At 53.4% G+C, this 23,605-nt stretch overlaps 1 protein-coding gene across 1 annotated transcript; it reads left to right on the top strand.

Moving 5' to 3' along the window:
• The first annotated feature begins 13,634 nt into the window (after positions 1–13,634).
• Positions 13,635–20,020, top strand: TMEM119 (transmembrane protein 119). The gene is made up of 2 exons (XM_019757435.2): positions 13,635–13,754; positions 17,967–20,020. Exon 2 carries the CDS (start codon positions 17,979–17,981, stop codon positions 18,822–18,824), a length of 846 nt encoding a protein of 281 aa, XP_019612994.1. The 5' UTR covers positions 13,635–13,754; positions 17,967–17,978; the 3' UTR covers positions 18,825–20,020.
• Positions 20,021–23,605: the final 3,585 nt, after the last annotated feature.

Raw genomic sequence — 23,605 nt, 5'->3', positions numbered from 1 at the left:
ATTTATAAATAGGCGGCAGGCTGGATTAGGCTCTGTAAGTTTACTGATGCCTGATTTAAGTATTGGGTGACCAGAAGTCCCGGTGTGCCTGAGACTTTCCTGATTTTAGCATTGAAAGTTTCACATTGTGGGAAACTCTGCTGCCCCAGCAAATCAGGACAGTTCGTGGACCTATTTAAACAACACTTACCACATGCATACATGACCACGTTCAAAACCCACTTTGACCCTAAGTGGTAAGATCAGAAAGTGAAGGCTTACAGAGGAGAAAGAGACTGGTCCACCGGCAGTGGCTGAGCAGGTATTTAAACTCTTGAACTTCTGCGTCCCAGTGCCTTTTAGTCATTTTCCTTCAGGGAGAAGGAAACTGCTGCTTAAGAGTTCTACCTTCTAAGAGAGAACTAAAAATCCTCTCAGGGGAGACTGTTTTTCTCTTCTAGAAAAATACCTCCAGAAGCCTCTTTGGAAGTGAAGGACCCTTCCACTCCAGGACATAACCTGCCAAGAGGGAGCTCAAAGAGAGGACTGAGTCTGGAGGTACTGGGTGCAGCTCAGGAGAGAGGGGCTGGGGTGAGGAAAGAGGAGCAATTGGGGAAATGCGGCAGGGAACGCGGCAGGCAACAGGCCATCAGGAAGAGTCAGTGAGAAGTGGAGGCATGCCTGCCCCTCCCCTGAACCTGTAGAACAAATATGACACACAAGGAAGGTGTGTCCAAGATGCTTTGGTGGGGGCCCTGGTGGAAGAGCGGTGTCCACTGTGGTCCAGGGCTACTGATGCTGGAGAATGAGGCATGATGTGTTAGGAGCAACATAAGTCACTTGCCCTTTGGGAGAAAAACCAGCGGGAGGACTCCACATCATGGCAGTGAGGACCCAGAAGCTGAAAGACTTGGGGGACATCTGAACAGTCTCCCAGGTTCTTGTCAACCCGTCCTTCTGGGCAGGAGCAGCTCTCCCTTTCTCCTGAGGGCTCCGGGAGTGCCTGACTTTCCACCTGTCTATTTCTCCCAGGTGCGGGATTTAGATGAGCATCAGTGATGAGGGATGCTTAAAGCAGCCACCAGGGGGCGCCCGCCGTCAGCTCTTAGCGTCATTGGCAGCCTGGAGCTTCCCTCTGTGCAGTTAAAGGATGAAAGAGGAAGGACTGTGGAGCCAGGATGCATCTCCAAACACAGTGGAGTGCTAGTAAATGTTTAACAACTGGCTCCTGGGGTGGATTGGTACCCAGGCCATGATTTGTAGTGCTTGTCTATTTCCTTGGTGTAAATATTCCCACGGCCAGTTTTGGGCAACCAACCATCCATATAGTAGATGATACAATACATGTAAGTCATCTCAAGAGTATAGATAATAGCAGAAAATAGTAAAATAAAAAGGAAGTGATGAGTTTTGAGTATTGAGGACCTTGTTTTTTAATGTAATATACCGTGTTTCCCCAAAAATAAGACCTAGCCAGACAATCAGCTCTAATGTGTCTTTTGGAGCAAAAATTAATATAAGACCCGGTCTTATTTTATTATAATATAAGACCAGGTCTTTAATATAATATACTATAACATAATGTAATGTAATGTAATAATATAATATAATATAGACCGGGTCTTATATTAATTTTTGCTCCAAAAGACACATTAGAGCTGATTGTCCAGCTAGGTCTTATTTTGGGGAAAACAGAGTAATTTAACTTACAAAACAACTGGCTCACATAATTCTGAAAATGTGGCAATTGGCTTTCAGAGACGGGTATTGGCTGGCCGCTGCACACCACTGCGACCTTCACCCTGCCTGGATCTCCCCTTGTCCTTGAAAATCAGTGCCTGAATGGCCCCACTTATCCATTCAGCAAATATATCTGGAGTATCTCCATGAGTCCCCTTAAACTCCCTGGGACCCTCCCATTTCACAGAAGAGGAAACTGAGGCTCAGAGAGGTGAAGTCATCTACCCTAGGGAATGCGTGAGGACCCAGGATTGGAACCCAGGCCTCAAACAGAAAGCCATGTTCAAACCTCTATGTCACACCATCCTTGAGATCACAGCGGGGTTCTAGGGGAATCCCATGCCCCAAACTCTCACCTCTGTTGACCAGGCCTGCAGCCTGGAAGTCCCCACCAGTCTCCCTTGTGGTTCCTGGTTGCTGAGGGAAGACATTGTTCCTAGGGAGGGTGACAGAGTTGAACCCAGCCTCCTCTTTGCAGAGAGAAGGACACAGCAGAGCTGGGCTCTAGGACAAAGAGAGATGGCTGGGGGGCAAGAAGCTGGCATTTACTGGGCACTGACTGCATGCCTGGCCCCATGCCAAACACTTTATCTGCATAAACTCATTCAGGCCTCACAACAACCTCATGATGTGGGTCTAATAATTACCCCCATTATATTGCAGGGAAAACTGAGTTTCAGAAAGCTGGACCACTTAGTCTGGCAAGATGCACTGCTAAGAAACCAGACTGCTGACTTCAGTTCTGATGATAAGGAAGGAAGCCGGGTAGACAGGAAATGGGGGGGGGGGCATGCTAAGTTTACTCCAGGTCCCTTCTTTCTTATGAGCTGGCACTGCCAGCCTTGAGGGTGGCTCATGCAGCAGCCGATCTGGGCAGAGGTTTCCCAAACTCATCCTTTATATCCCACCCCCACCGCCACTCAGCCAAGCCCCATAACTTGATTGTTATGGCCCGTCCACTCTGTGCCAGGCACTGTGCTAAGTCCTGGGGTGCCAGGTGAGCAGGACAGAACGGGTGATGCCCTTTGGGGCTCACGGGTCTAGAGGGAGAGAGAGATTAATCGAATGATCGTCTAGAAAATATCAGATTTTGGCTGGGCCCAGAGCCCAGAAGAGTGGTGCTGGGGTCTCTGAGTGTGTGCGTTGTGGCCAGACCTGAAGGTAGGGTGGGGAGGACTCAGGAGAATGTTTGAGACTCGAAAGATGCGGAGTGATTGATGTAGGAAGGAAGATAGAGAGAGAAGAATGTTCCAGGCACGGAGAACAGGGGTGTGTGTTGGGGGAATGGACAAGGGCAGGGTGATGGGAAGTAGCAAGAGTGGCTGCAGGGAGGAAGGAAAGGCTGTGTGGGGCTGAGGGGCGGCCTGGGCTAGAGCAGGGGTGCAAAGAAAGTGTGGAATGGAGAGAACATTGAGAAGGACCAAAACTCTGTGTGGGAGGCATCACGTGAATTCAGGATCCCAAAATGGTTGGCCGTAAGGACATGGGTGCTACCTGCCACTCTGACACCCCTCTCCCCACCCCTGGCAGGTAGAGGTGGGCAGAGCCCTGATGGCTGGGCTTTTAGGGGCACAGTCCACTCAGCCGCTCACTCAAGCACTCACGCCACATGCGGTCTCCAGGCACAAGGTGGTGTGCCCCTGGGGGTAGGAATTGTGACTCAGCCTCTAGTGTGATTCTGGCACAGAGCACGTGACTGGGACATGTGTGTGGACTATTCCAACAGCCGGGAACAGGTCAGGAAAAGCAAGGCAGCTCCAGCCTAGGATCAATAGAATGTTATTCAGCAATTGAAAGTGATGTGTTTGAAGCGAACACGGAAAAATGCCCAGGATGGAATCGTTAAGAGAACGCTGAGCCTCCGTTGCTTCCTCTGTGAAATGGGATCATAATAGTGTCACTTTGGAGGGATGTTGGGAGGAATCACGAGACCAATCACGGAAAACACTTGGTCCAATGCCGGGCACAGGGTAAACGCTCCACAAATCATAGCTACAGTATTAGGAGGATCAAATGTAGAACAAAAGGCTGGAAGGAAGTACAGCAAATTGTTAAGAGTGGTCAGCCATTCAGCATAGGATTGCTTCTTTCGACTTTTCTGTGTTTTCCTAATATTTCTCAATGGACAGAACAAAACCGTAAGTGTTAGGAAATCTGAGGGTCCCAGACCTCCCCAGCTGGTGAGTAGAACCATCTTCCTACAGCAATTAATGCCCACACAAGAAGGCTCTGAGCCGGTGGTCCTTACCTGCAGGGGACATTTGGCAATGTCTGGAGATACTTTTGGTTGTCACCATCAGAGAGAGTGCTATTGGCATCTAGTAGGTGGTCAGAGGTGCTGCTAAAAACCCTACTGTGCACACAACAGCCCCTCCAGCAAAGAGGTGTCTGGTCTCAAATATCACGAATGCCGAGGTGGAGAAACCCTGCTCTTCCCATCTGGCAGTGAGAGCGCCGCAGAGCTCCCCTTCTCAAAGGGGTTTGGAAACCCAGAGGGGCTTCTCTGTGGCTAGGAGCTTGATTGGTGAGCGTGATCTTGGTGGTTGGAAGGCTGGAGCCATCGCTGCTCCAGATCTTGCCACCCAGGGCCCTGCAGAGCCGGCACTCCCATGCTCGAGGTGGGCAGAATAAAAATGCTGCTGCTGAGCCTTGTGGAAGGATGGCCTCCATGCTGCTCTTCCCAAGAAAGGAGAGAAGAAGGCCCCACGGCAAGAGACTGGAGCATCAAGGTGGAGCAGACACAACCCCTTTCCCGGCACATGAACCCTGCCAGGACAGCCATGCCTGTGTGAACCACACGCCCTTACACCTCAGCACTGGTTCTGGGCTTCCTCCTGCTCTCCTGGGGGAGTTCTTTCAGGAGACCCTATTATCCTGACTCCCATCTGGCGTCTGGGCCCCCAGGAGAGACAAGTTTCAAGTGATTTCCCCCCGAGTTTCAGCAGCCCCTCAGCAAATCCCTGGACACAAATGAACACGTAGGAGAGGAGAGTGGGGTCCGCTAGTCCAACCAGCCAAAGAAGCTTCTGGACCCCAGTTCTTGCCCTGTTCAGACCCCCATCCCTCCTATTGACAAACATGTTGGTTGGATGGGGAAGGAAAGCTCCTGTCACTTCTCACTCTCGCTCTGCTCTGGCCCCACCCGCCTTCGTGCTCTTTTTCCTTCACAGGCTCCTGCCTCAGGATCTTTGCACTTGCTGTTCCTTCGGCCTGGTACTCTCTTCCCAGATGTCTGTATGACAGATGTCTGTCTCTTCTTTCAGGTCTCCGCTTGAATGTCACCTCCCAGAGAGGCCCTCTCTGCAGCCCTGCCCCACTATCTTTTACAACAACCCCCTTTTCCTTTCAAGGCACTGGTAACTGCCAGGAGTGATGCTATACTGATTTTTGCTGTGCAAGGGTGGGGGCCTCTGTCCCCATGTCCCCTCTTTCCTTGTCACTGCGCAGTGCCTGGCATGCAATAGGATTTCAGGAAACGTTTACTGAATGAACATATGTGCTAGGGAGGTCTTGCAAGGGCGTGAGGATAGAGGTAAGGCAAGGGGACTGACAAAATGTAAATGCCGGGGGCGGAGATGGAGGGAGCCTTAGGTTTAAGGCTTGGAGTCAGGCCCACCCGGTTGGAATCCCCGCTCCATTGCTTACTAGTCGCACGGTGTTGGGCAACTCTCTAACCTCTGGGAGTCTCAGCTTCCACACCTGTGACACGGGGAGAAGTCTTTGCTATTTCTGGGGGCGATGGGAGGGTGAAATGAGCACGGACATGGCTGGCACACTGTAGGTGCCCAATTAGCGCCCATTCTGGGAGATACAGTCCCTGGCTACCCGGGAGGCGAGGACTATCTCAGGGGCACCACGAGGGGCCTCCGCGTTCCCCCAAGCCTCGAAGCCCCGCCCCTGTGGTTTGGGGAGCCAGCCCCCACCGCCAAAACTCTCTGTCTTTTGGCCTAAAATTAGCTCACAAATTCCATGGCTGCTTGGCTGGTGCTTCCAACCGACAATTCAAACCAGATGTTACCAGCTGTCGGGGCCCATCCCCCCTGGACAGCACCGGCGAGGATCCTGCCCGGCTGGCTCAGGGAGGCGGGACGCAGCCAGGGAAGGCCAGCCCGCTGTACGCAAGCACGCAGGCAAGTATGCACGCTGCCTGCACGCACGCAGGAGCCCCGGCAGGCTGGAGGCTGGGGCTGGGTGCGCACCCCTCCTGGGATGGGGGCACCCCTCACTGACCCACCTGCTGGCAGGTGGGGGCTGGGGTGGCTAATTGCTCTACCCCTTTCCATCCAGTGACCTTGTGGAGCGCCTGCTGTATGCCAAGCCTCTAAGTTTGCTGCTGTCCAGTTGGAGTGATAGACTCTCAGTCCCAGGTGTCACTTGTGTTGCTGTTATTATTATTAATTATTATCATTTAGTGCCACGTGCCGAGGCTCATTGCCTTCTCACAGTAACCCTTCGATGGTGGTGTTATTATTACCCCCATTTTACAGATGAGGAAACTGAGGCCCAGAGTGGTTGAGTAACTTAGCCCAAGGTCACCCAGCTCTGAAGCAGCAGACCTCAGGGGCCCAGAGGGCATGTGATCTTGGCTCATCCTGGGTGCGTTTTACCTCCTTGCTGTCAACCCCCACCCCCACCCCGTGGCCCTTTCCTTCATGGTGGATGGCTCCGAATGTCCTGGAAGACCCTCTCTGTGAGGTCAGCCCTGGGCCCAGATGCAGAAGGCTGACTCATGGCAGCTGCCAGGAGGAGGGGGTTCATCGGGAGCCCCCGGGAGCCAAGTTTCTGGTCCCTGCTGAGTCAGAAGCTGGTGGTCTGGGCTGGGGACCTGTATGGGCTTCATGGGGGCCTTATGTGGAGTCCCTTCCTCTCTCCAGGGATGGGGCTCAGAGCCATCTCTTCATCAGGGTCCAGAGAGAAAGGGTATATGTGTGACTGTTGGGAGGAGGGGGCATGAAGAGGACGGGCTTGCTGCACGGAGAGGAGAAGTGGTGAAGGGTTTCGTACATACATGGAACCACGGCTGGCCTTCTTCCTCATAATAAAAGCCAAAAACCTGCAAATGCCCACAGAAGACCTGCGTGATGAGGCCTTCGTTCCTTCTGGCTTCACTTCCTCCCACTCTCCCCTCACCCACTCTATTCCAGCCACACCAGACACTTTTCCACTCCTTGAAAATGCCAGGCACCCCCTACCTCAGGACCTTTGCACCAGCTCTTCTCTCTGCCTGAAACGCTCTTCCTCTGATCATCTACCTGACTCAGTCTCTCACATCCTTCAGATCTTGCTTGAATGCACCCTTTCTCTGCTTTATTTTTCTCCATACCCCTTGCCACCTGTCATACCATATGTACATTATAGTGGTACCTCGTTTTCTAATGTCATCCGTTCCAGAAGACCGTTCGAGTTCTGAAACATTGGAAAACAGCAACAGCTAGGCCTCGGGATCTTGCACTCAGCGGAAGCCATGTGACATGTTTGACTTCCAAGTAGTGTTCAAAAACCCAAAGCATTTACTTGGGGGTTTACAATGTTCGTAAACCGAAATGTTTGTCAACGGAGACGTTCCAAAACCGAGGTACCACTGTACTAAGTGACCTTTGTAATCGTCTTCCTTGTCCCACTGGAAGGTAAGCTTCATACATACGGGATTTTTATCTGTTGTTCTCTGTTGTAACCCCAGGGCTTGGAAACGATTTGACACATATTATATGTTCAATAAGTACCTGCTGAGGGAGGGAAGGGGGGGAGGGAAAAGTGGAGGGAGAGGGAGACGGGGAGGAAGGGAGGGAAGATGGAACAGAAGACCTTAGTGTAGAGTGAGGGGGTGGAGAGTAGGAGAAATGTGAGATGACATACTGAGTGTTTGGGTGACTTAGGGCCCCGAAGTTCAGCTCCAGCCTCTCCCCAGTTCTCATTCTTGGCCATCTCCCCCTTTCTCCAAGACAGGGAGAGCTCCCCTGTTTCCGACAGTCCTGCAAAGGAAGTTCAGGAGCATCATCTCAATTCCTTCTCGTGATGGGGGATGGGACGGAGGGTGAGGCAGGGGGTGCTCCTGGGGAACACCCTGCCCAAGGGGACCAAAGGGGCAGGGGCAGGTCAGCAGTGTGGGGCTGTGTATTTACATTCCTGCTCTATGTGATGGTTTCCACATCGGGCTAATGAAGCCACTCCTCGCTTGGGGGCCCTGGGGAATGTAAATGTTTACAAGGCAGTGTACAGCTGGCCAGGCCACCACGGCCACAAGAAGCCAGAGATCCTTCAGCTCTGGTCCTCCCCTCCCCCCAAAAAAGAGAGGGATGCAGGGTTCTTTCTTTTTCTAAAGAAAACTTTTAATGGCGTCATAACCTACGGAAAGCACACACATCTGAATTGTGCAGCTAGATTTTTCCATATGCACCCGTGTACCCACCACCCAGATCTAGAGATTGTGCATTTCCCACCCCAAAAGTTTCCCTTCTGCCTCTTTCCAGTGAGCACCCCCCAAGGACGACTGCTTTTTGGACTTCGGTCCCCATAGCTTAGTGTTGCCTTCGTTCTAGAACCATGTAAATGGAAGCATCCAGTGTGTGTTCTTTGGGGCTGGTTCTTTCTCTTGGGATTCATCCAAATGGTTGTATGTCGCCTCTCTCTTCCTCTCATTGATGAGAAGCATTCCCCTGACTGCATGTACCAGTCTGTTCATCTAGTCTTCTATGGGCGGACATTTGGGTTGTTTCCAGTTGTTTTTTTTTTGTTATGGATAAAGCAACTATAGACAATTTTGCATTTCTGTGGATTTGTATTTTCATTTGTCTCGGATAAATACCTGGAAGTGAGATTGCTTGGTCATCTGGGAAGTGTCTGGTTAACTTTATAAAAACTGCCAGACGGGGTTCCAAAGTAGCTGTGCTGTTTTTTTCTCTCATCAGTAGTGGGTGAGTGTCCGGTTGTTTGCTGGGGGTGGGCAAACAAGTGGAAAATTTACTTAGAGTCACAGAATGACAGAACTTGGAGGAACCTCTGCTGACCCTTCCTGGTTCAGGAAACGAAACTGAGGCTTGGGTCACACAGTACGTGAGGGACTGAGCCAGGACATAATACTGATTTCTCAATTTCCAAGCTCTAACTATTCCCTGGTGAGAACGGATCAGCACCCAGTCTTATTTGCCCGGAGGAGGCTTATGGCGAGCTCTTCCCGACCTCAGGGCCTTTGCACTTGCTGTTCTCTAGGCCCAAGAAGCTCTTCCTCCTGCTCCTTGAGCACCTGGTTTCTCTTATTCTGCAGGTGTCAGTTCAGGCACCTCTTTAGAAAGGTCATCCCTGACCACAATTGCTTAGTTGCCCAAGCATCTGCCCTCATCCCCTTCCAAACTACTTGCTATCGCCTCATGCTGATAGCATTTTGCAGTGTTGGGTTATCTTCCCGATTTGCCAGTTGACTTGTTTCTCATGTGTTTCCCCTACTGCAAGGTCCCTGAGGCAGGGGCCTGGTCTATCTTGTTCTCAGGCAGGAGCTGGTACACGGCAACATAATGGCATTGTTATCCCTCCCTGTGCCTCGGTTTCCCCATTTGTAATATGAGCAGGTTGGATCAGAGTCATTCAGCCAGTGAATGGGCATTTACTGAGCACTTCCTGTGTTCTAGGCACCAGTACTTGGGATACAGTGACAGAAGAGGCCCCGATTTTATACTGCAGAGGCAGAGTCTAGAGACACAGGTAAATAGGCCATTACAGCCCAGTGTGCTGTGCTCTGAGTGGGGAGCCTGGCAGTGCAGGAGCATAGAGTAGGCTACTGATCTCCCTCCCCAGAGGCTGGGGTTCAGGGAGGGCTTCCTGGAGGTGGTGATGTACAGGGGATGGTCGGGCAAGGCGGGAAGCATGGAGGATGGTGCTTCACGTAGAGGGAACAGCCTGAGCGAAGGTGTGGCAGCATCTGTCTCGTTCACTGCTCTCTCTGTGCCAGGCCTAGTTCCTGGCACATATTGGTGCTCAGCTGGGGAATAGCTGGGAAATAGTGAGCATCTTGAGTATACAGATGGGGAAACTGAGGCCCAAGGAGATTTCACAGCACACCTAGAGCTCTGGCCTGCTTGGATGAGGCCTAGTCTGCCTCCTTGCAGCACCCAACGGGAGGCCGCTCCATGGGTGTCCCTCTGAAGGCAAGGTCTGTGAGGCCGCAGCCCTGGCCTCTCCAGCCACTTGAAAGGCTTGGGCTATTTTTTCCCAGAGCGCAGGCCCCAGTGGTCCCAGGAGCTGTGTAATTAGAAGGGGTTCTGAGCTCATGAGCAGCCTGGAGCTGGGGCTGTGGTGGGCCAGGCAGCCGCCCCAGGCTCAACTGGGGAGGGCTCTGGCAGAGACTCGAGGTGGGTGGGTTTTGCCCTCACCCTCCCTGCCGACTCGGCCATGGTTGTTCAGCAGGGCGGGGGGTCACGGCTGCTAATTGCACGGTGGGTGCAGGGTGGGGCCTCTGAATGGCTTCAAGGCTGGGCAGAGGGCCCGTAGCTCTCGGCCTCTGAAATTACAGGCTGCAAACAAATGGCCCAGCCTGCTCCATGTCACAGGCCTGCCCCCCGCCCCCTTGGAGCCATGGCGGTACAAGCCATGGGGATCATCTGGGCCAGGTGCCACAGCAGGTCCTGGAACTGCAGAATGTGGAGCCTGAGACCCTCGGGACAGACGAATTGTGACTGGAGCCAACTCTCAGAGCATGAGGTTGTCAAAACCTGGGAATGGAGGAGTGCGGGTCAGAGTGGTCATGCATACATCAACAAGTATTTATTGAGCACCTGCTGTGTTCCAGGCACTGTCCTAGATGTTGTGGTTAAGGCAGTGCACGAAACAGGCAAAGTTCCTGGTCCCCGCAAACCTGGCTTATCTCCTGTTACTCGATCATGATCTTCAGGAACTGCTCTGAAGGTTCTGGTTCCCGCCTACCTCAGGGCTTTTGCACATGCCGTTCTCACTGCTGGGAATCCTCTCACAGCCTTTTCTTTCTACACACCTCCTCCTCATCTTCACAAGCAGCTCTACTATCCCTTCTGCACGGAGACCCCCATGAGCGTCGGGACCAGACTAGCCTCCCACAGGCCCTAAACAGTCCCATCCCAACTCTTAGCCCAGTTTATAGTTAGACAGTCACTTGTTTGTTTACTTACTAATTGCGAGTCTCCCCTCTACTCTGTAATCTATGCCTATGTTTGCTCATCACTGTCTCCCAGGGCCTGACACTGGGCTGGGTATAAAGTCCATGCTCACAAAATAATTGGAGAATGAATGACATTTAGAATGTTAGAGTGTTGAAAACTTCGCGTTGGCAGCTTGTGGCCGACATTTAGTCCAACCCTGCAGTTAGCTGCAGCCCAGAGAGGGGCAGTGATTGGCCCAGCCACCCACAATTGATGTGTTAGCTGAGGCTGGACCGCAGGGATCCTTTTTTCTCCTGTCATTTTTGCTCTTCTGTCCTCAGATTGTGGGTTGGGATGTTTGGCTGGAGGAGAGCATGTGTGTGTGTGTGTGTGTGTGTGTGTGTGTGTGTGTGTGAGTGTGTGTGTGTTGACATGATCTACTAGCCCTTTAACAGGGCAGGTGGAGGAAGTACAGTGATCCTACTGTGGGAGATGGGCCCCTGGGACTGGTAGTCACTGGCCTGGCAGTTTCACATTCAGCTAAGACATAGCGGCTGATGAAGAAGAAAAGGCTCTGATGCCCCACATGTTGTTGGCTCCTGGGTAGGTTATGCTGCTGTGAACCTCAGTTTCTGCATCTGTCAAATGGGCTTCGCTTATTCACTTACCTTTCCCCAAGCACTTATGGAGTGTGTACAGTGGTAGGTGCTATGGGAGGACGAACCCCAGTGCTTTGGACGGTGGATGATTCCAGCTCCCCAGGAAACAAAGTAATAATATTCAACTGCAATGTAGGAGATGGAATAATGCCCCACCCCTGGAGATGTCCACATCGTAGTCCCTGGAACCTGTGAATATGAATATGTCACCTGACGTGGCACAATTCACGGAGTGAGTAAATTTACAAATGTGAGTAAAGTAAGTCTCGTTGATGGGGAGATTATCTTGGATTCTCCGGGGGGGCCCACTGTCCTCACAAGAGTCCTTAAAGGTGGAAGAGGGGTTGGGAGAGAGAATCCCAATCCCAGAGAGATGGCAGTGTGACAAGGAGTCAGCCCACTGCAGCTGGCTGTGAAGACGGAGGAAGACGCCTGTGAGCCACGGAATGCAGGGGGCTTCTAGAAGCTTGGAAAGGCAAAGAAACAGATTCTCCCCACGAAGATGCCAGGATGAACGCAGCCCTACTGACACTTTGATTTTAGCCCAGTGAGACCCATGGCTAACTTCTGGCTGCCAGACTGTAAGAGAATAAATGTGTGCTGTTTGAAGCCACTAAGTGTGCGGTAATGTGTTACAGCAGCTGTAGGAGACTCATACACTTGGCCTCTGGCCAGTGCTTGTGTATTGCCCAGCATGTTCATGCCTTTCCTCGCCTCTGCTTTTTCCCTCGTGAGAGCCTCTATCCTCATGCTACAGATGATGAAACAGAGGGTCTGTGTGGGGCAGGATACAGTGGAGGCAGGATTTGAACCTGGGTCTGTCTGCCTCTGGGTCCGGGGCTCCTGGTAGGGGCCACCTGTCCCCAAAGGAGGAGCCCAGAACAGGCCCCTGCCTTAGGCTGGATGAATGACATTGTAAGACGTTAGCCTGGTTCCAGCTGACTTCCCACCCCTCATTACCTGCTCTTCCCTTTGTCCGCTTCTCGCTCCAGCCAAATTTGCTAACGGCACCTTGCCCGTGTGTGGCATTCCCAGCCAGGCTGCTTTATCCATGCTGGTCCTTCATTCTGGAATGCCTCTCCAGCGTCTTCTGTAGTTCAGACTCCGCTAGTTCACAGCTATGTATTCTAGGACTACTTCCTGCCCGTTTCTCTCAGTGGACCTCTCTTTGCCCTGTCCCCTGCCCCCCACCCTTGGCCTGGCCTCTCTCCTGCCACAGACACATTTCTGTTTTGTAAAACAGTAATTTACGTATGTGTTCTTCTCCCTGGAAGTCTGTGAGCTCCTTCAGGTCTGGGCTGTGTCTGATTCACCTCTGAAATCTGCTTGGCACAGCGCCCGGTGCACGACGGGAGTTCATTAATAACATCTATAACATTCATTTGATGAATGAATGAATGAGAGCATGAATGAATGAATGCAGGTCCACTGACCCGTTGCATTCCTCAGGTGAGCCAGAGGTGCTGGTTCCAGGGCTACTACTGACTTACTTCAGTTCCCTGGTTGAGCCACTTAAACTCACCCTGCCTCACTTTCCCCATCTGTGAAATGGGGCCACGACTCCTGCTCTAGTCACTCTATTTGGAGTGTTGTGAAGCCACCGATCTTAGAATGTCAAAGCCAGAGGGAGCACAGAAAGCTTTCCCTCCACCTCTGCAAATGAAGAAACTGAGGCCTGGAGGAGGGAAGGGCCCAACTGGGTGCCAGAACTCACTCCCTGCACCATCCCTGGACCTTCCATCAGGCCTTCGCCCATGCTCTCCCTTACACACACCCTGGCTCCCACTCTGCACCCTGAGCCTCGGAAAACCTGAGTCACAGCTGGAACCAAGGATGGGGATTTTCCTCGTCTCTTCCAGGGGCCTGTGAACCTCCCTGACCTGACTTCTTTGGAAGGAGAGAAGGACCCCAGCTCGCTGTTCTGGGGGACGCAATGCAGGATAGCCTTGTCTGTCTGTCTGTCTGCCCCAGCCTGCCCTGGGGACTCGCGGTCAGGGAGGAAATGCCCCATCTGGGCTTCTCCGGAGCGTGGAGGGGGCGCCTGCGGGAGTATGAGCGAGGGGGGATGTGTGTGGCCCAGTGCAGCCCCGCCCCTCCCCTACCCCCATCCCAAACCCCTTAATGAAATCAAGCTGGCCCCGCAGCCAGGGAGGGAGGGAGGGGGCGGGAGGAGGGCGGGGCGGCCAGCCCTGAGCAGCGCCCGGGCACCGGCACCGACTCTCTCTCGCTCCACCTGGCGGGAGCACCAGGCCCGTGTGCGGAGGGATTGGTGAGTCCTGGGGTCCCCTCCTCTGTCTGTGGAGCCTGGGGTGTCTTGGAGTTTAGAGACTTTGGAGGCGTCTCCGAGTGTGTGGTGTGTGTGAATTTTGAGGGTGTGCTGGATGCTGGGTACGTGGGTGATCTGTGCTAAGGGTGAAGGGGTTGGAATGTGTGTGCTCCTTCTCTGCGCCCTGTGTGCCTGCTGGCTCGGCCAGAGTGTGTGTGTGTGTGTGTGTGTGTGTGTGTGTGTGTGTGTGTGCAGTTGTGGCCTGGCTATAGGGGGTTGTGCTGTTCTTCAAAGAGAACGCCGGGATGGTTGCCCCCAGGGTCAGCAGCAGGGTGGTGTGGACTAAGGCTGTCCCGTCTGGGGGGATCCACGGTGTTACAGGGGGTCGTGTATGTGCACATGTTGTCAGAGAGTGAGCCCATTTTGTGTCTGTGTGTGTTCTCTGCGGATCTGTACTGGTGGGCCGCGTGAGCCATCTGGGGGGCCCGAGTGTTGTGTGTCCTTAGATGTTTTTGTGTGGATCCACGCTGCTGCTGCTGCTTTCTGCATGTTGTGTGTATGGATTTTGACCCCTCCAGTCCCCTGTCCCTCCCCAGGCCTCCCCTCCAAGGGGCCCAGGCCCCTGTCCTTGGCTGCCCCAGAGCAGGGGGTACAGTACTGCAGCCAGATCCCCCTCCCCCAAAAGCCATTAATTGAAGCCAGGTTTTTTGTGGGCCGCCCTTCCATCTCTGTCTGCCAGTCTCTGGGTGGGGGTGCAGTGGCTGCTCTGGCCCCTCAGCCTTGGATCTTGGGGTACCTAGACCTTAGGGGTGGATTTGCATCACCTGCATGTTCCTAACCTCAATTGGGGCCATCACATTTAAAACAATAAAACCTGGGTGTGATGAGCTCTAAAGAGAGGCCCTGCTCCAAGCCGGGAGTCCTGGCCAATCACGGGGCACCCTCTAATTGACACCTACTATGCACTAAGCACTGCTATTTCTTGTCCTGACAATAGTTCTGGGAGGTGGCCCTTATCCCCATTGTACAGATATGGAAACTGAGGCCCAGAGAGGTGACATGTCCAGCTTCAGGACACACAGCTGGGACACACATGTACAGGGTATTCTGAATGGCCTCTCCCTTCCGGGTTCCATTCAGGGCTCCATGCTAACAGGCCATGCAACCTTAGGCAGGCTATTGCCAGTCTCGGCTGAGTAAAATGAGAGAGGCTGACTGACCCCTCTAAAGCTCCTAAAGGCCTGTGAGTTCCTGTGTCCTGGAAAAAATTAGGACCCAGGAAGGAGATGGGGCAGCTGATGGGCAGAACGACCATTTCAGAGCTGTCCAGTGTGCCCATTCTACAGATGGGAAACCTGAGGCCCAGAGAAGGCAGGGTTCTCGTCATGCCGGGTCACACAGCCATCCCCTTTGAGGCCTGGCTGGCTCCCCACATTTTGCCTGTACCTTTCTTGGGGAGCCAGGAAAGGTTTTGAGGATACGGGGGACTCTGAGAGTTGGGATATTGGCCATTAAGAGCCAGAGATAGTTTGTTTGGCCTCTTTCTTTATCCTCTGTCCCCTGACCCTAAGGCTTCAGGAGGAGGAAGCCTTTTCCTCTGTCCAGCTCCCTGCTGTGAGTGTGTGTATGTTTGCATGTGTGCGTGCATACGTGCATGTGTGTGTCTGGTCCTGGATTCCTCACTGGCCAGAGCTGAGGAGACTTCCCCCAACAAGGTGAAAAAGTGGGTCTTCTTCTGGAGGTTGGGGGAGACAATGAGCAAAGGTACACGTCAGGTGAGGATAATCATTTGTTGATTTTGGGTGTGAAATGTCCGCTGTTGCTGGAGCTCTGCTGGGGTAGAAATCCAGCCCCTCCTGAATGCCCCCTTTCCTCAGTAAGCAGCGACTCTGTGCCAGGCAGGACCTGTGGTCATCTCCCCACCCTGCACGCCCCTAGTTTACAGATGAGGCCCAGAAGGTCCACACAACAGAGCTAGATGGAGATGGAGCCAGGATTCAAATCCCCGCCTAACTGGCCTGACACCACTCTGCCGCCTTCAGAACTTCAGTGAGGGGACCCCACAGTCAGCCCCTGGGAAAGGCCTCCTGGTCTTCAGCCACCGCTGGTCCTAGTTACGGTCTGTGGTGAGAAGCTTCAGCTGCCACCATGAGAAGTCCCTCCTGGAACTTGACTGAAGGCAGAAAGGGTGGGGATTGGTGAGACAAAGACCCCAAGGTCACAGCTGTCTGTAGGAATCTTTGCCAACTAGTGTCAGAGAGGCAAGGGCCCAGGAAGGCTCCCAAATTTCATGTAGCATCTCCAAGCCTTGTTCCACCTGACAAGTGATGTCACCCAGGGGGTGTTAGGCCATCACTGGGTGAGAGAGAGGGAGAGAGAGAGAGAGAGAGAGAGAGAGAGAGAGAGAGAGAACACTATTCTTAGAGTCACACAGAACAAGGTTCAAATCCCAGCTCTGACACGTACCGCCTGTGTGTCCTTGAGCAAGTCATTGTCCATCTCTGAACCTTAGTTTCCTTATCTGAAATACGGAGACAATGACAGTGCCAGCCCGCAGGGCTTCTGCAGGATTCTACCCACAGAAGGGCTCAGATGAGTGACCCATGATGAAAGTAAGAATGAGCAGCTGATTTAAAATGAACCCCTGAGTAGTGTTGCCTCTTTTTATGTCCTGGAATTATTATTATTATTATTATTATTATTATTTTGCCATCTGAGCCAGTTTGTCCAAATTCACATGAGTGCAATTAATTTCAGTTAATGACAGTTGGGAAGCCCTAGCTCACTTAGAACAAGCCACTCAACGGCTCAGCAACATTCTTACCTCATCTCCTGAATCCCCAAGTTACTGTGAGGTAGGTATGGTCATTTGTTTTATGGAGCAGAGCTTGAGGTCTGGGCACTCAAGGGGACCTGCAGTCAAGGTGTTGGGAACCTGACTTCCCCCTTCAGCCCAGGAACTTACCGTGTGGCTTTGCCTTCCCATTGCCTTCTCTGGGCCTCTGTCTCCCCATCTCAGTCCCTTGAGACAGGGCCTCAGACAGGTGATCCTAAGGCTTTTCCATCTTGGAACATCTAACCCCACCCAGTGTAAGCATCCTGGGCCCTCCACCGGGTCAGGGTGGGATTCTCAGCGGGTGATCGGGGGGTCACAGAAAAGGGTCCCTGGGTTTATCTGAGCACCCAGCCCTACTCAGGCTGGCTGGAAGAGTTAGTGTTTTAGAAGCTGGGCTCCTCTGTAAACCTGGGCCATGAGGAATGTATTAGTTACCTGGGCTGTCTGAGCCAGATAGGGCCTGGGGATTCATGTGGGGAGCGGCCTTCCAATGGGGGAGGGAGATGCAGGGTTCATCTGGTTCCCATTTAGGGGTGGCCATAGGACTCATGCTCCAGCAGGCTCCAGCTTTGCCTCAGACAGAAGGGGTTTCCCCCTGCGGCCTCCACATCCTTCTTTGAGCCTGTAGGTGAAGGTTAGCCATGAGGCAGATGCTCCCAGCATGCTCTTGGCATGCAGGCCTCTGTGGAGCTCAGTCTGCAGGTTTCAAAACCTATGAATCTTTTGGAGAAGGGAATGGGACCATTAGAGGGGCTGGGGGCTGCTGGGGAGGGCTCCCTACAGGAGGGGGGATGTCAGCTTATAGTTACCCACTTTCTCACATACTCAGCCCTACCATCGTCTCTCCCTTGGTGCCTGGATCCAAACCCCAGCCCTTGGCAAGTCACTGAATCCTCTAAGTCTCAGTTTCCACATCTGGAAAATGGGGCCAATAATAGTGCCTCCTTCATCAGGTGGGTCCCAAGCTTCAATGAGAAATTCCATGTAAGCAACTTAAAATAGTACCTGGCACATGGCAAGCAGTAAAAGGGTAAGTTATTATGAATTCAGTCAAGTCAGTCGGGATACATTTATGAAGTACTTACTGTATATCAGATATGGTGCGAAACCCTGAGGATGCCAAGATAAGTAAGATTCAGCCCCTGCCTCCCAGGACCTCAGGGTGACATGCGGTGACTTTCTGTGGGTCCCTCTAGGACTTCAGAGTGAAGTGGGGGGCAGGTGTGAACTCTGCATTTAAAGGAATGAGGCTCCATTCCTGGGGACCTGGGGAACGGAAGCAACTTGCTAGACTATCAGCCCTGTTTCCTGGACCACCTCAGGGTCCCCTGAGACCCTGGAGCCCACCCTGAGCTCTCTCCTGCCTTGCTTCCCCACAGGTCCTGGACAACATGGTTTCTGCGGTGGCCCCCAGCCTCATTGTGTCTCTGCTACTGCTCCTGAGGGCGCTGCCCATGGCCGCCCACTCCGTGCCCCTGAAGGTCGCCTTCCTGGAGGACATGGGGGGCAGCGGGGAGGCTGAGGGCTCATCGGCCTCTTCCCCGAGCCTCCCACCACCCCAGACCCCAGCCCTCAGCCCCACGTCGGTGGGGCCCCAGCCCACGCTCCTGGCGGGCCCCAAGCCCCCCACCAACTTCCTGGACGGCATCGTGGACTTTTTCCGCCAGTATGTGCTGCTCATCTCCGTGGTGGGCTCCCTGACCTTCCTGCTCATGTTCATCATATGTGCCGCTGTCATCACCCGCCAGAAGCATAAGGCCTCGGCCTACTACCCATCGTCTTTCCCCAAGAAGAAGTACGTGGACCAGAGTGACCAGGCCGGGGGTCCCCAGGCCTTCAGCGAGGTCCCAGACAGGGCTTCCGATGGCCGGCCGGAGGACGCCCTGGATTCCTCTCAGCAGCTGCAGGCTGACATCCTTGCCGCCACCCAGAACCTCAAGTCTCCCGCCAGAGTGGCCCCGGCCAGTGGAAATGGAGCCAGGATGATGGAGGGCAAGTCAGAGGAAGAAGAGAAGGGCAGCCAGGAGGTGGACCAGGAAGCCCAGGGGTGTGGCGACCCAGTGGAGAAACCAGAAGTGCCGAAGGAGCCCTGCTCAGCAGTGGCAGAGGGGCCTGTGGTGGCCGGCGAAGGCCCAGGGGAGCCAGAAGCGGCTCCCTCATTAGCCCAGGAAGCTGAGGGTCCAGCTGGTCCCCCCGAAAGCCCCTGTGCTTGCGGCAGTATCGCCCCCAGCGTCTAACAAGCTTCCAGGGCTGTGGCCCTGACTGTCGGAACCCTAGTGGTCCCTTCCTCGGGTGTAGAAAGGCTCTTGGTCCTTAATGCGCCCCAAGGTCGCCTCTTCGACCACTCCCAGCTGCAAATCCCAGCGTGTCCTGATCCTACAGTGGGCAGAGATACTGGTCTCCAGTCGACCCCAGGAATCTCACCAAGTTCTAGAACATTGGCCGCTGCTGCCGTCCCAAAGGGCTACATTCCAAAGCGCAGCTTCCCTGGGAGGGCGGGGCTGGGGCTGTGTCCTCTTTACCGCCACGTCAGTTGGGAAACATACTTTGCAGGTCTCTTGTGACAGTGCCAACGTTGCTGCTTTTCCATTGAGGTAGAAAAGAAAAACAAAACAACTGGGAGTTTTGGAAGAGGTTGAAAGGGAGGTGCAGAAGTGCCTGGGGTTGGTGCGGTTAGAGCTACCGCTGAAAGGGGCTTGATTAATGAGGAAGCTTCCCGGAGGGGCCCTTGCTCAGGGTTCTGGCAGGGCCTTAAATGACCATTTCCCAAACTGGGTTCCCTGAGGTACCCTGTGGAAAAAAAGATTTGAGAGTCCAATGAGTTGCAGAAACACTGCGTCTCTATTCCCCCTACTCCCCTTAGAGCACCCCAGGGCTCAGACCAGGCCCGCAGTTAAAGGCCCCTGCTTCACTTAGCCTTTCCCAAACTGCTTTTGACCGTGAAGTGCCTTTTTGTTTTGCAGCTACAGAGGAAAATGTTGCAGAGCACATTTTGGAAATTACTGCTCTAAATGTTCTGTAAGGCACGCCCCTCCCCCCCAATACACGCAGTCTATGGGTGTTGTGGGGTGTGGGGTGTAGGTGTGGGGGTTTGGACCCTCTCAAGTGCTGTCTCTCATCCCGCTACGTGTGTGGGGATGGAGCAAATGAATTGAACCTTTTTTGAAGCTTGGGGTGGGGGGGGATGGTTTCTGACGCCCGGCCTGGGCAGGGGGGCCCTGGCCCCCAGCCCTTAGATGATGCACGTTGTCTGGCAGCCTGTGTCCATAGCATTCTTTAGTCCTTGACCAGGGAGCCTGAGCTCCGTCTTAATCTGGGGAGGTTGTGGGGGATCCTCTTTCCCATGCTTCCGTCTGGGCCCCTCCACCTCTGCACAACTCTCCAGGTGCTGAGACATAACAAACCAGCACAATAAACCTTTATTCTGGCCTGAGTCTTGCTGTTTTTCTGAGGGTGGGAATGAGTCTGATGGGAGATGGGGGGTGCATTTCCCCTGGACTGTTCTGTGGGGGTGAGGCAACTTCCTGGGGGAGACATATCAGCTAGGCCCTGGGGGCTGAATGATGTGAGAAAGAGGAAAGAAAGGGCGTCCCAGGGGTTTGGGGGTGATAACTCGTGCTCCCAAGGCTGAGCCGCAGCCCTGGACTTGTGGCCACACAGCCAGGTTCCATGTACGTCTCCGTGACTTGCTGTGACCACAGGGGAGCCACCCGCCTCTCTGTTTCCCTGAGGAGACAGGGAATGGAGGTGCTCCCAGCCGAGGCTTCAGTGTCCCATACCCCTGCAGAGTGGCTGCGGATGGGACGGGTCTCGGATGATGCCACCCTCACCGCACCCTTGCTGGCGCCTGGGGTTGGAAGCAGCCCTGGCCTTTGTCTCCTCACCACAAGGCTCCTCCTCGTGTTTGATGGCAAGTTCCTGTGGCCACTGCGCCCCCTCCGCCCTGGAGCTGCCAGCTGGAATCCAGATGTGGCTGGGCTAGGAGCACGTGCTGGATCCCCGGGGTGATGGGGGCAGGGAGGCCATCCCTCTGCTGCCCCTCTCCTCTACCAACCCCACATCCCCCCACATCTATCCGGAGGGGGCCTGGGTTTGGGTTTCATAACACACAATGGCCTCTGTCTTGCTCAGTGGGGAAGGGCCCTCCCTTTCTCAGCAGACCAGCTCCTGCCCAAGAACATGGGGAGAAGTGAATACAAATACTGAATACCCGGATGCTGTGTGGCTCTGACCAAGTCACTCAACCTCTCTGGGTGTGACAGTCTCCCTCCTTGTTCCTGAGCTCCTGTGGGGTCCTAGGCACTGGGATGTGGCTGGGAAATGCATTAAGCTTCCCCATGACAGGCAAAAAGCAGGTAAGAGAAGCAGACCGTTGGAGATCCCTGGGAGCAGACAGGGGTGAGTTTCCCAATCAACAGCTCCCTGGTCATTGGTTCCCCATTAATACTCAACTTGGCCTTCCAGAGGGCATGGAGTGTGGGCCTTAGCCTTAGCCTGTGTCCACTGGGACTGGTGTGTGGGGGGATTAAGGAGGTGGTCTGAGCCCCAGTGCAGGAGTCAACCGATGTCTTCCTCACCTCTGAGCTTTTACAGCTGCTATTCCCTCTGCCTATGACATCCTTCCACACCTTTCCTTGCCTTGCTAAAGCCCTCTCATCCTTTAGCTTCTGACATAGATGTCCCTCCCTCCTGGGAGCCTTCACTGACAGCCCCAACCCAGCCTCTTCCACAGTCCCCTGGCTTTGTGACAGTGATTCCTCACAATTAATGAGCATCTGTTATGTGCCAGGCACTGCTCTAAGCACTGGATATTATTAACTCATTGAAACTTGCAACGCTACGAGGTGGGTACTGTTATTAGTCCTATGTCTTAGAAGAGACAACTGAGGCCCAGAGAGGTGAAGTCAGTTGCCCAGGTCACACAGCCAGGATTCTGGCCCCTTAGTCTGATTCCAGAGGCTGATTTCTCCACTGGGCTCTATTGCTTTTTTGATGAATGAATGATTGAATAAATGAAAGAAGTCCTTGGGGGAGAGGACAGCAGGGCCCTATTCTTGCTTAGAGCCCCTTCAATCTTTCCCGCCATCTGCGATGGAGTTACCAGGAGGGGGGTCTTTTATGGGCACACATCTGGGTGGGCACCAGTGGGGAGTGAGCCACAGAGGGACACAGTGGTTCGGAGCTTGTGTGGCTGGGCTAGGGTTGGGGGGAGAGTGGGGCTTGGGGAAGGGGGTGGGGGTTCCACTGTTCCCAAGGATCCGGGAATCTGCGAGGGCCTGAACAGAGACCCCCACTGTCCCAGGGCTTGTGAAACCGCACAGGGGCCCTCAGCCCGGCATCTGTCCTGGTGCCCCAGGCCTGCTGTCACCCTAAAGGGAGAGGGAGAGAGAGCAAAACCAGCCTCAAAAGACATGAACCCCAGCTCAGTGTGGGAATGGGGGTGGGGGTGCTGAATAACCCCCTTCCCCATGCCCTGCCCTTCTCTGATCAGCACGACAGGCTGGACGTTTGCTGGCCAGGAGTCATGTCCAGGGCGAGAGCGGGAGTCATGAACTCACGTCTCCTGGGCCGCTCTGCCCTGGGCACATACATCATCTTTAACCCTCTGGGATGGTTTGGGCCTTGGGGTGAGACTGCCTGGGTCAATGTCAGCTCCACCATTTCCTGGCTGTGTGGCCTCGGGCAAGTCACCTCACCTCTCTGGGCCACCATTTCCATGTGTGTAAAGAGGGGATGATCCTACCCCACCTGGCAGGGGTTTCCACCTGCACAATGAGCTTTTAGAAATCCTGACTCAGGAACCCCTACCCAGACCAATTAAATCACAGTGTTCAAGGGTGTCACCACCAAGTGCAAAGCCCATGAGGAGAGGGGCCTATGTCACCAATGTCTCCCCAGCACTCGGCCCAGTGCCTGGCACAGGGTGGATGCTCCAGATGTGTGAGCACATGCCTGTGAGGCTGGAGGAAGGCACATGTGCCAGCACATACATAACCACATTTAACTCTCTCCACATTCTCCACAGGGAGATGAGCAAGATCATTACCTCCTTTTTACAGATGAGGAAACTGAGGCTCAGAGGGGGTGCAGTGATTTGCCTGGCAGAGCCAGGATTCAAACCCAGGTCTGTCTGGCTCCTCAGCCTGGGCTCTTCAGAGCTGAGCCTCCCGCCTTATTTTTGAACTTGTCTGTGGTCCCAAGGCCGAGTCTCTCTGTTGAGAGTGAGGTGGGGGCACGTGCATTTTGTGTCCACTGCGTTTCATCGTGGGTCCTGTTTCAACCTCACCTGGCCCCCTGGGATGTTGACAGCGACTGCAGGGCATTGTGGGTCTGGCCTGTTTTGGTTCTCATGCACAGAGGCTTGGAATCCTTGAGTCTGCCCTGGCTGGAATTCATTAAACCCCTGGGATCCAAGGTGGCCCAGAAGTAAGTTGCAGGGTCATAAACCCTTTGTTTTCCCATCACAACTATTTAATGAGCACCTACTATGTGCCAGGTATTGGAGACACACCATTAGCAAAACAGATCTGAGGCTATATTCTAGTGGAGGAGATGAAAATTCAACAAAGACTCATCCGGATACAACCACAATGATTAATAACATCAGATAAATGGACTCTTATGCATGTCTGGCCCTTTACTTTTTGTAGTTTTACTGTGGCATAATGGACACACAATAAATGCACATATTTAAAGTGTACAATTTGATAATTTTGACATATGTGTATACTCAAAAGCCATCATCACAATCAAGATAATGGATACATCATCACCTCTGAAACAGTCTTTGTACCGCTTGTAAACTCTTCTTACCTCCTCTCCACCCCCTGCCCCCAGTCCCGAGGCAACTGTTGGTCTGCCTTCTGTCATTGTGATTCATTTTTATTCTCTGGAATTTTATATCAATGGAACCATGCAGTGTGTACTCTTATTTTGGTCTGGCTTCTTTCACTCAGCATACATATTTTGAGATTTATTCATGCTATTGTGTGTATCAATATTTCACTCCTTTTTAATT

This window comes from Rhinolophus sinicus, linkage group LG16 (assembly GCF_036562045.2).
Source record: "Rhinolophus sinicus isolate RSC01 linkage group LG16, ASM3656204v1, whole genome shotgun sequence".
NCBI classification, from domain to species: Eukaryota; Metazoa; Chordata; class Mammalia; order Chiroptera; family Rhinolophidae; genus Rhinolophus; species Rhinolophus sinicus.
This window is presented reverse-complemented; position numbering and strand designations above follow the sequence as displayed.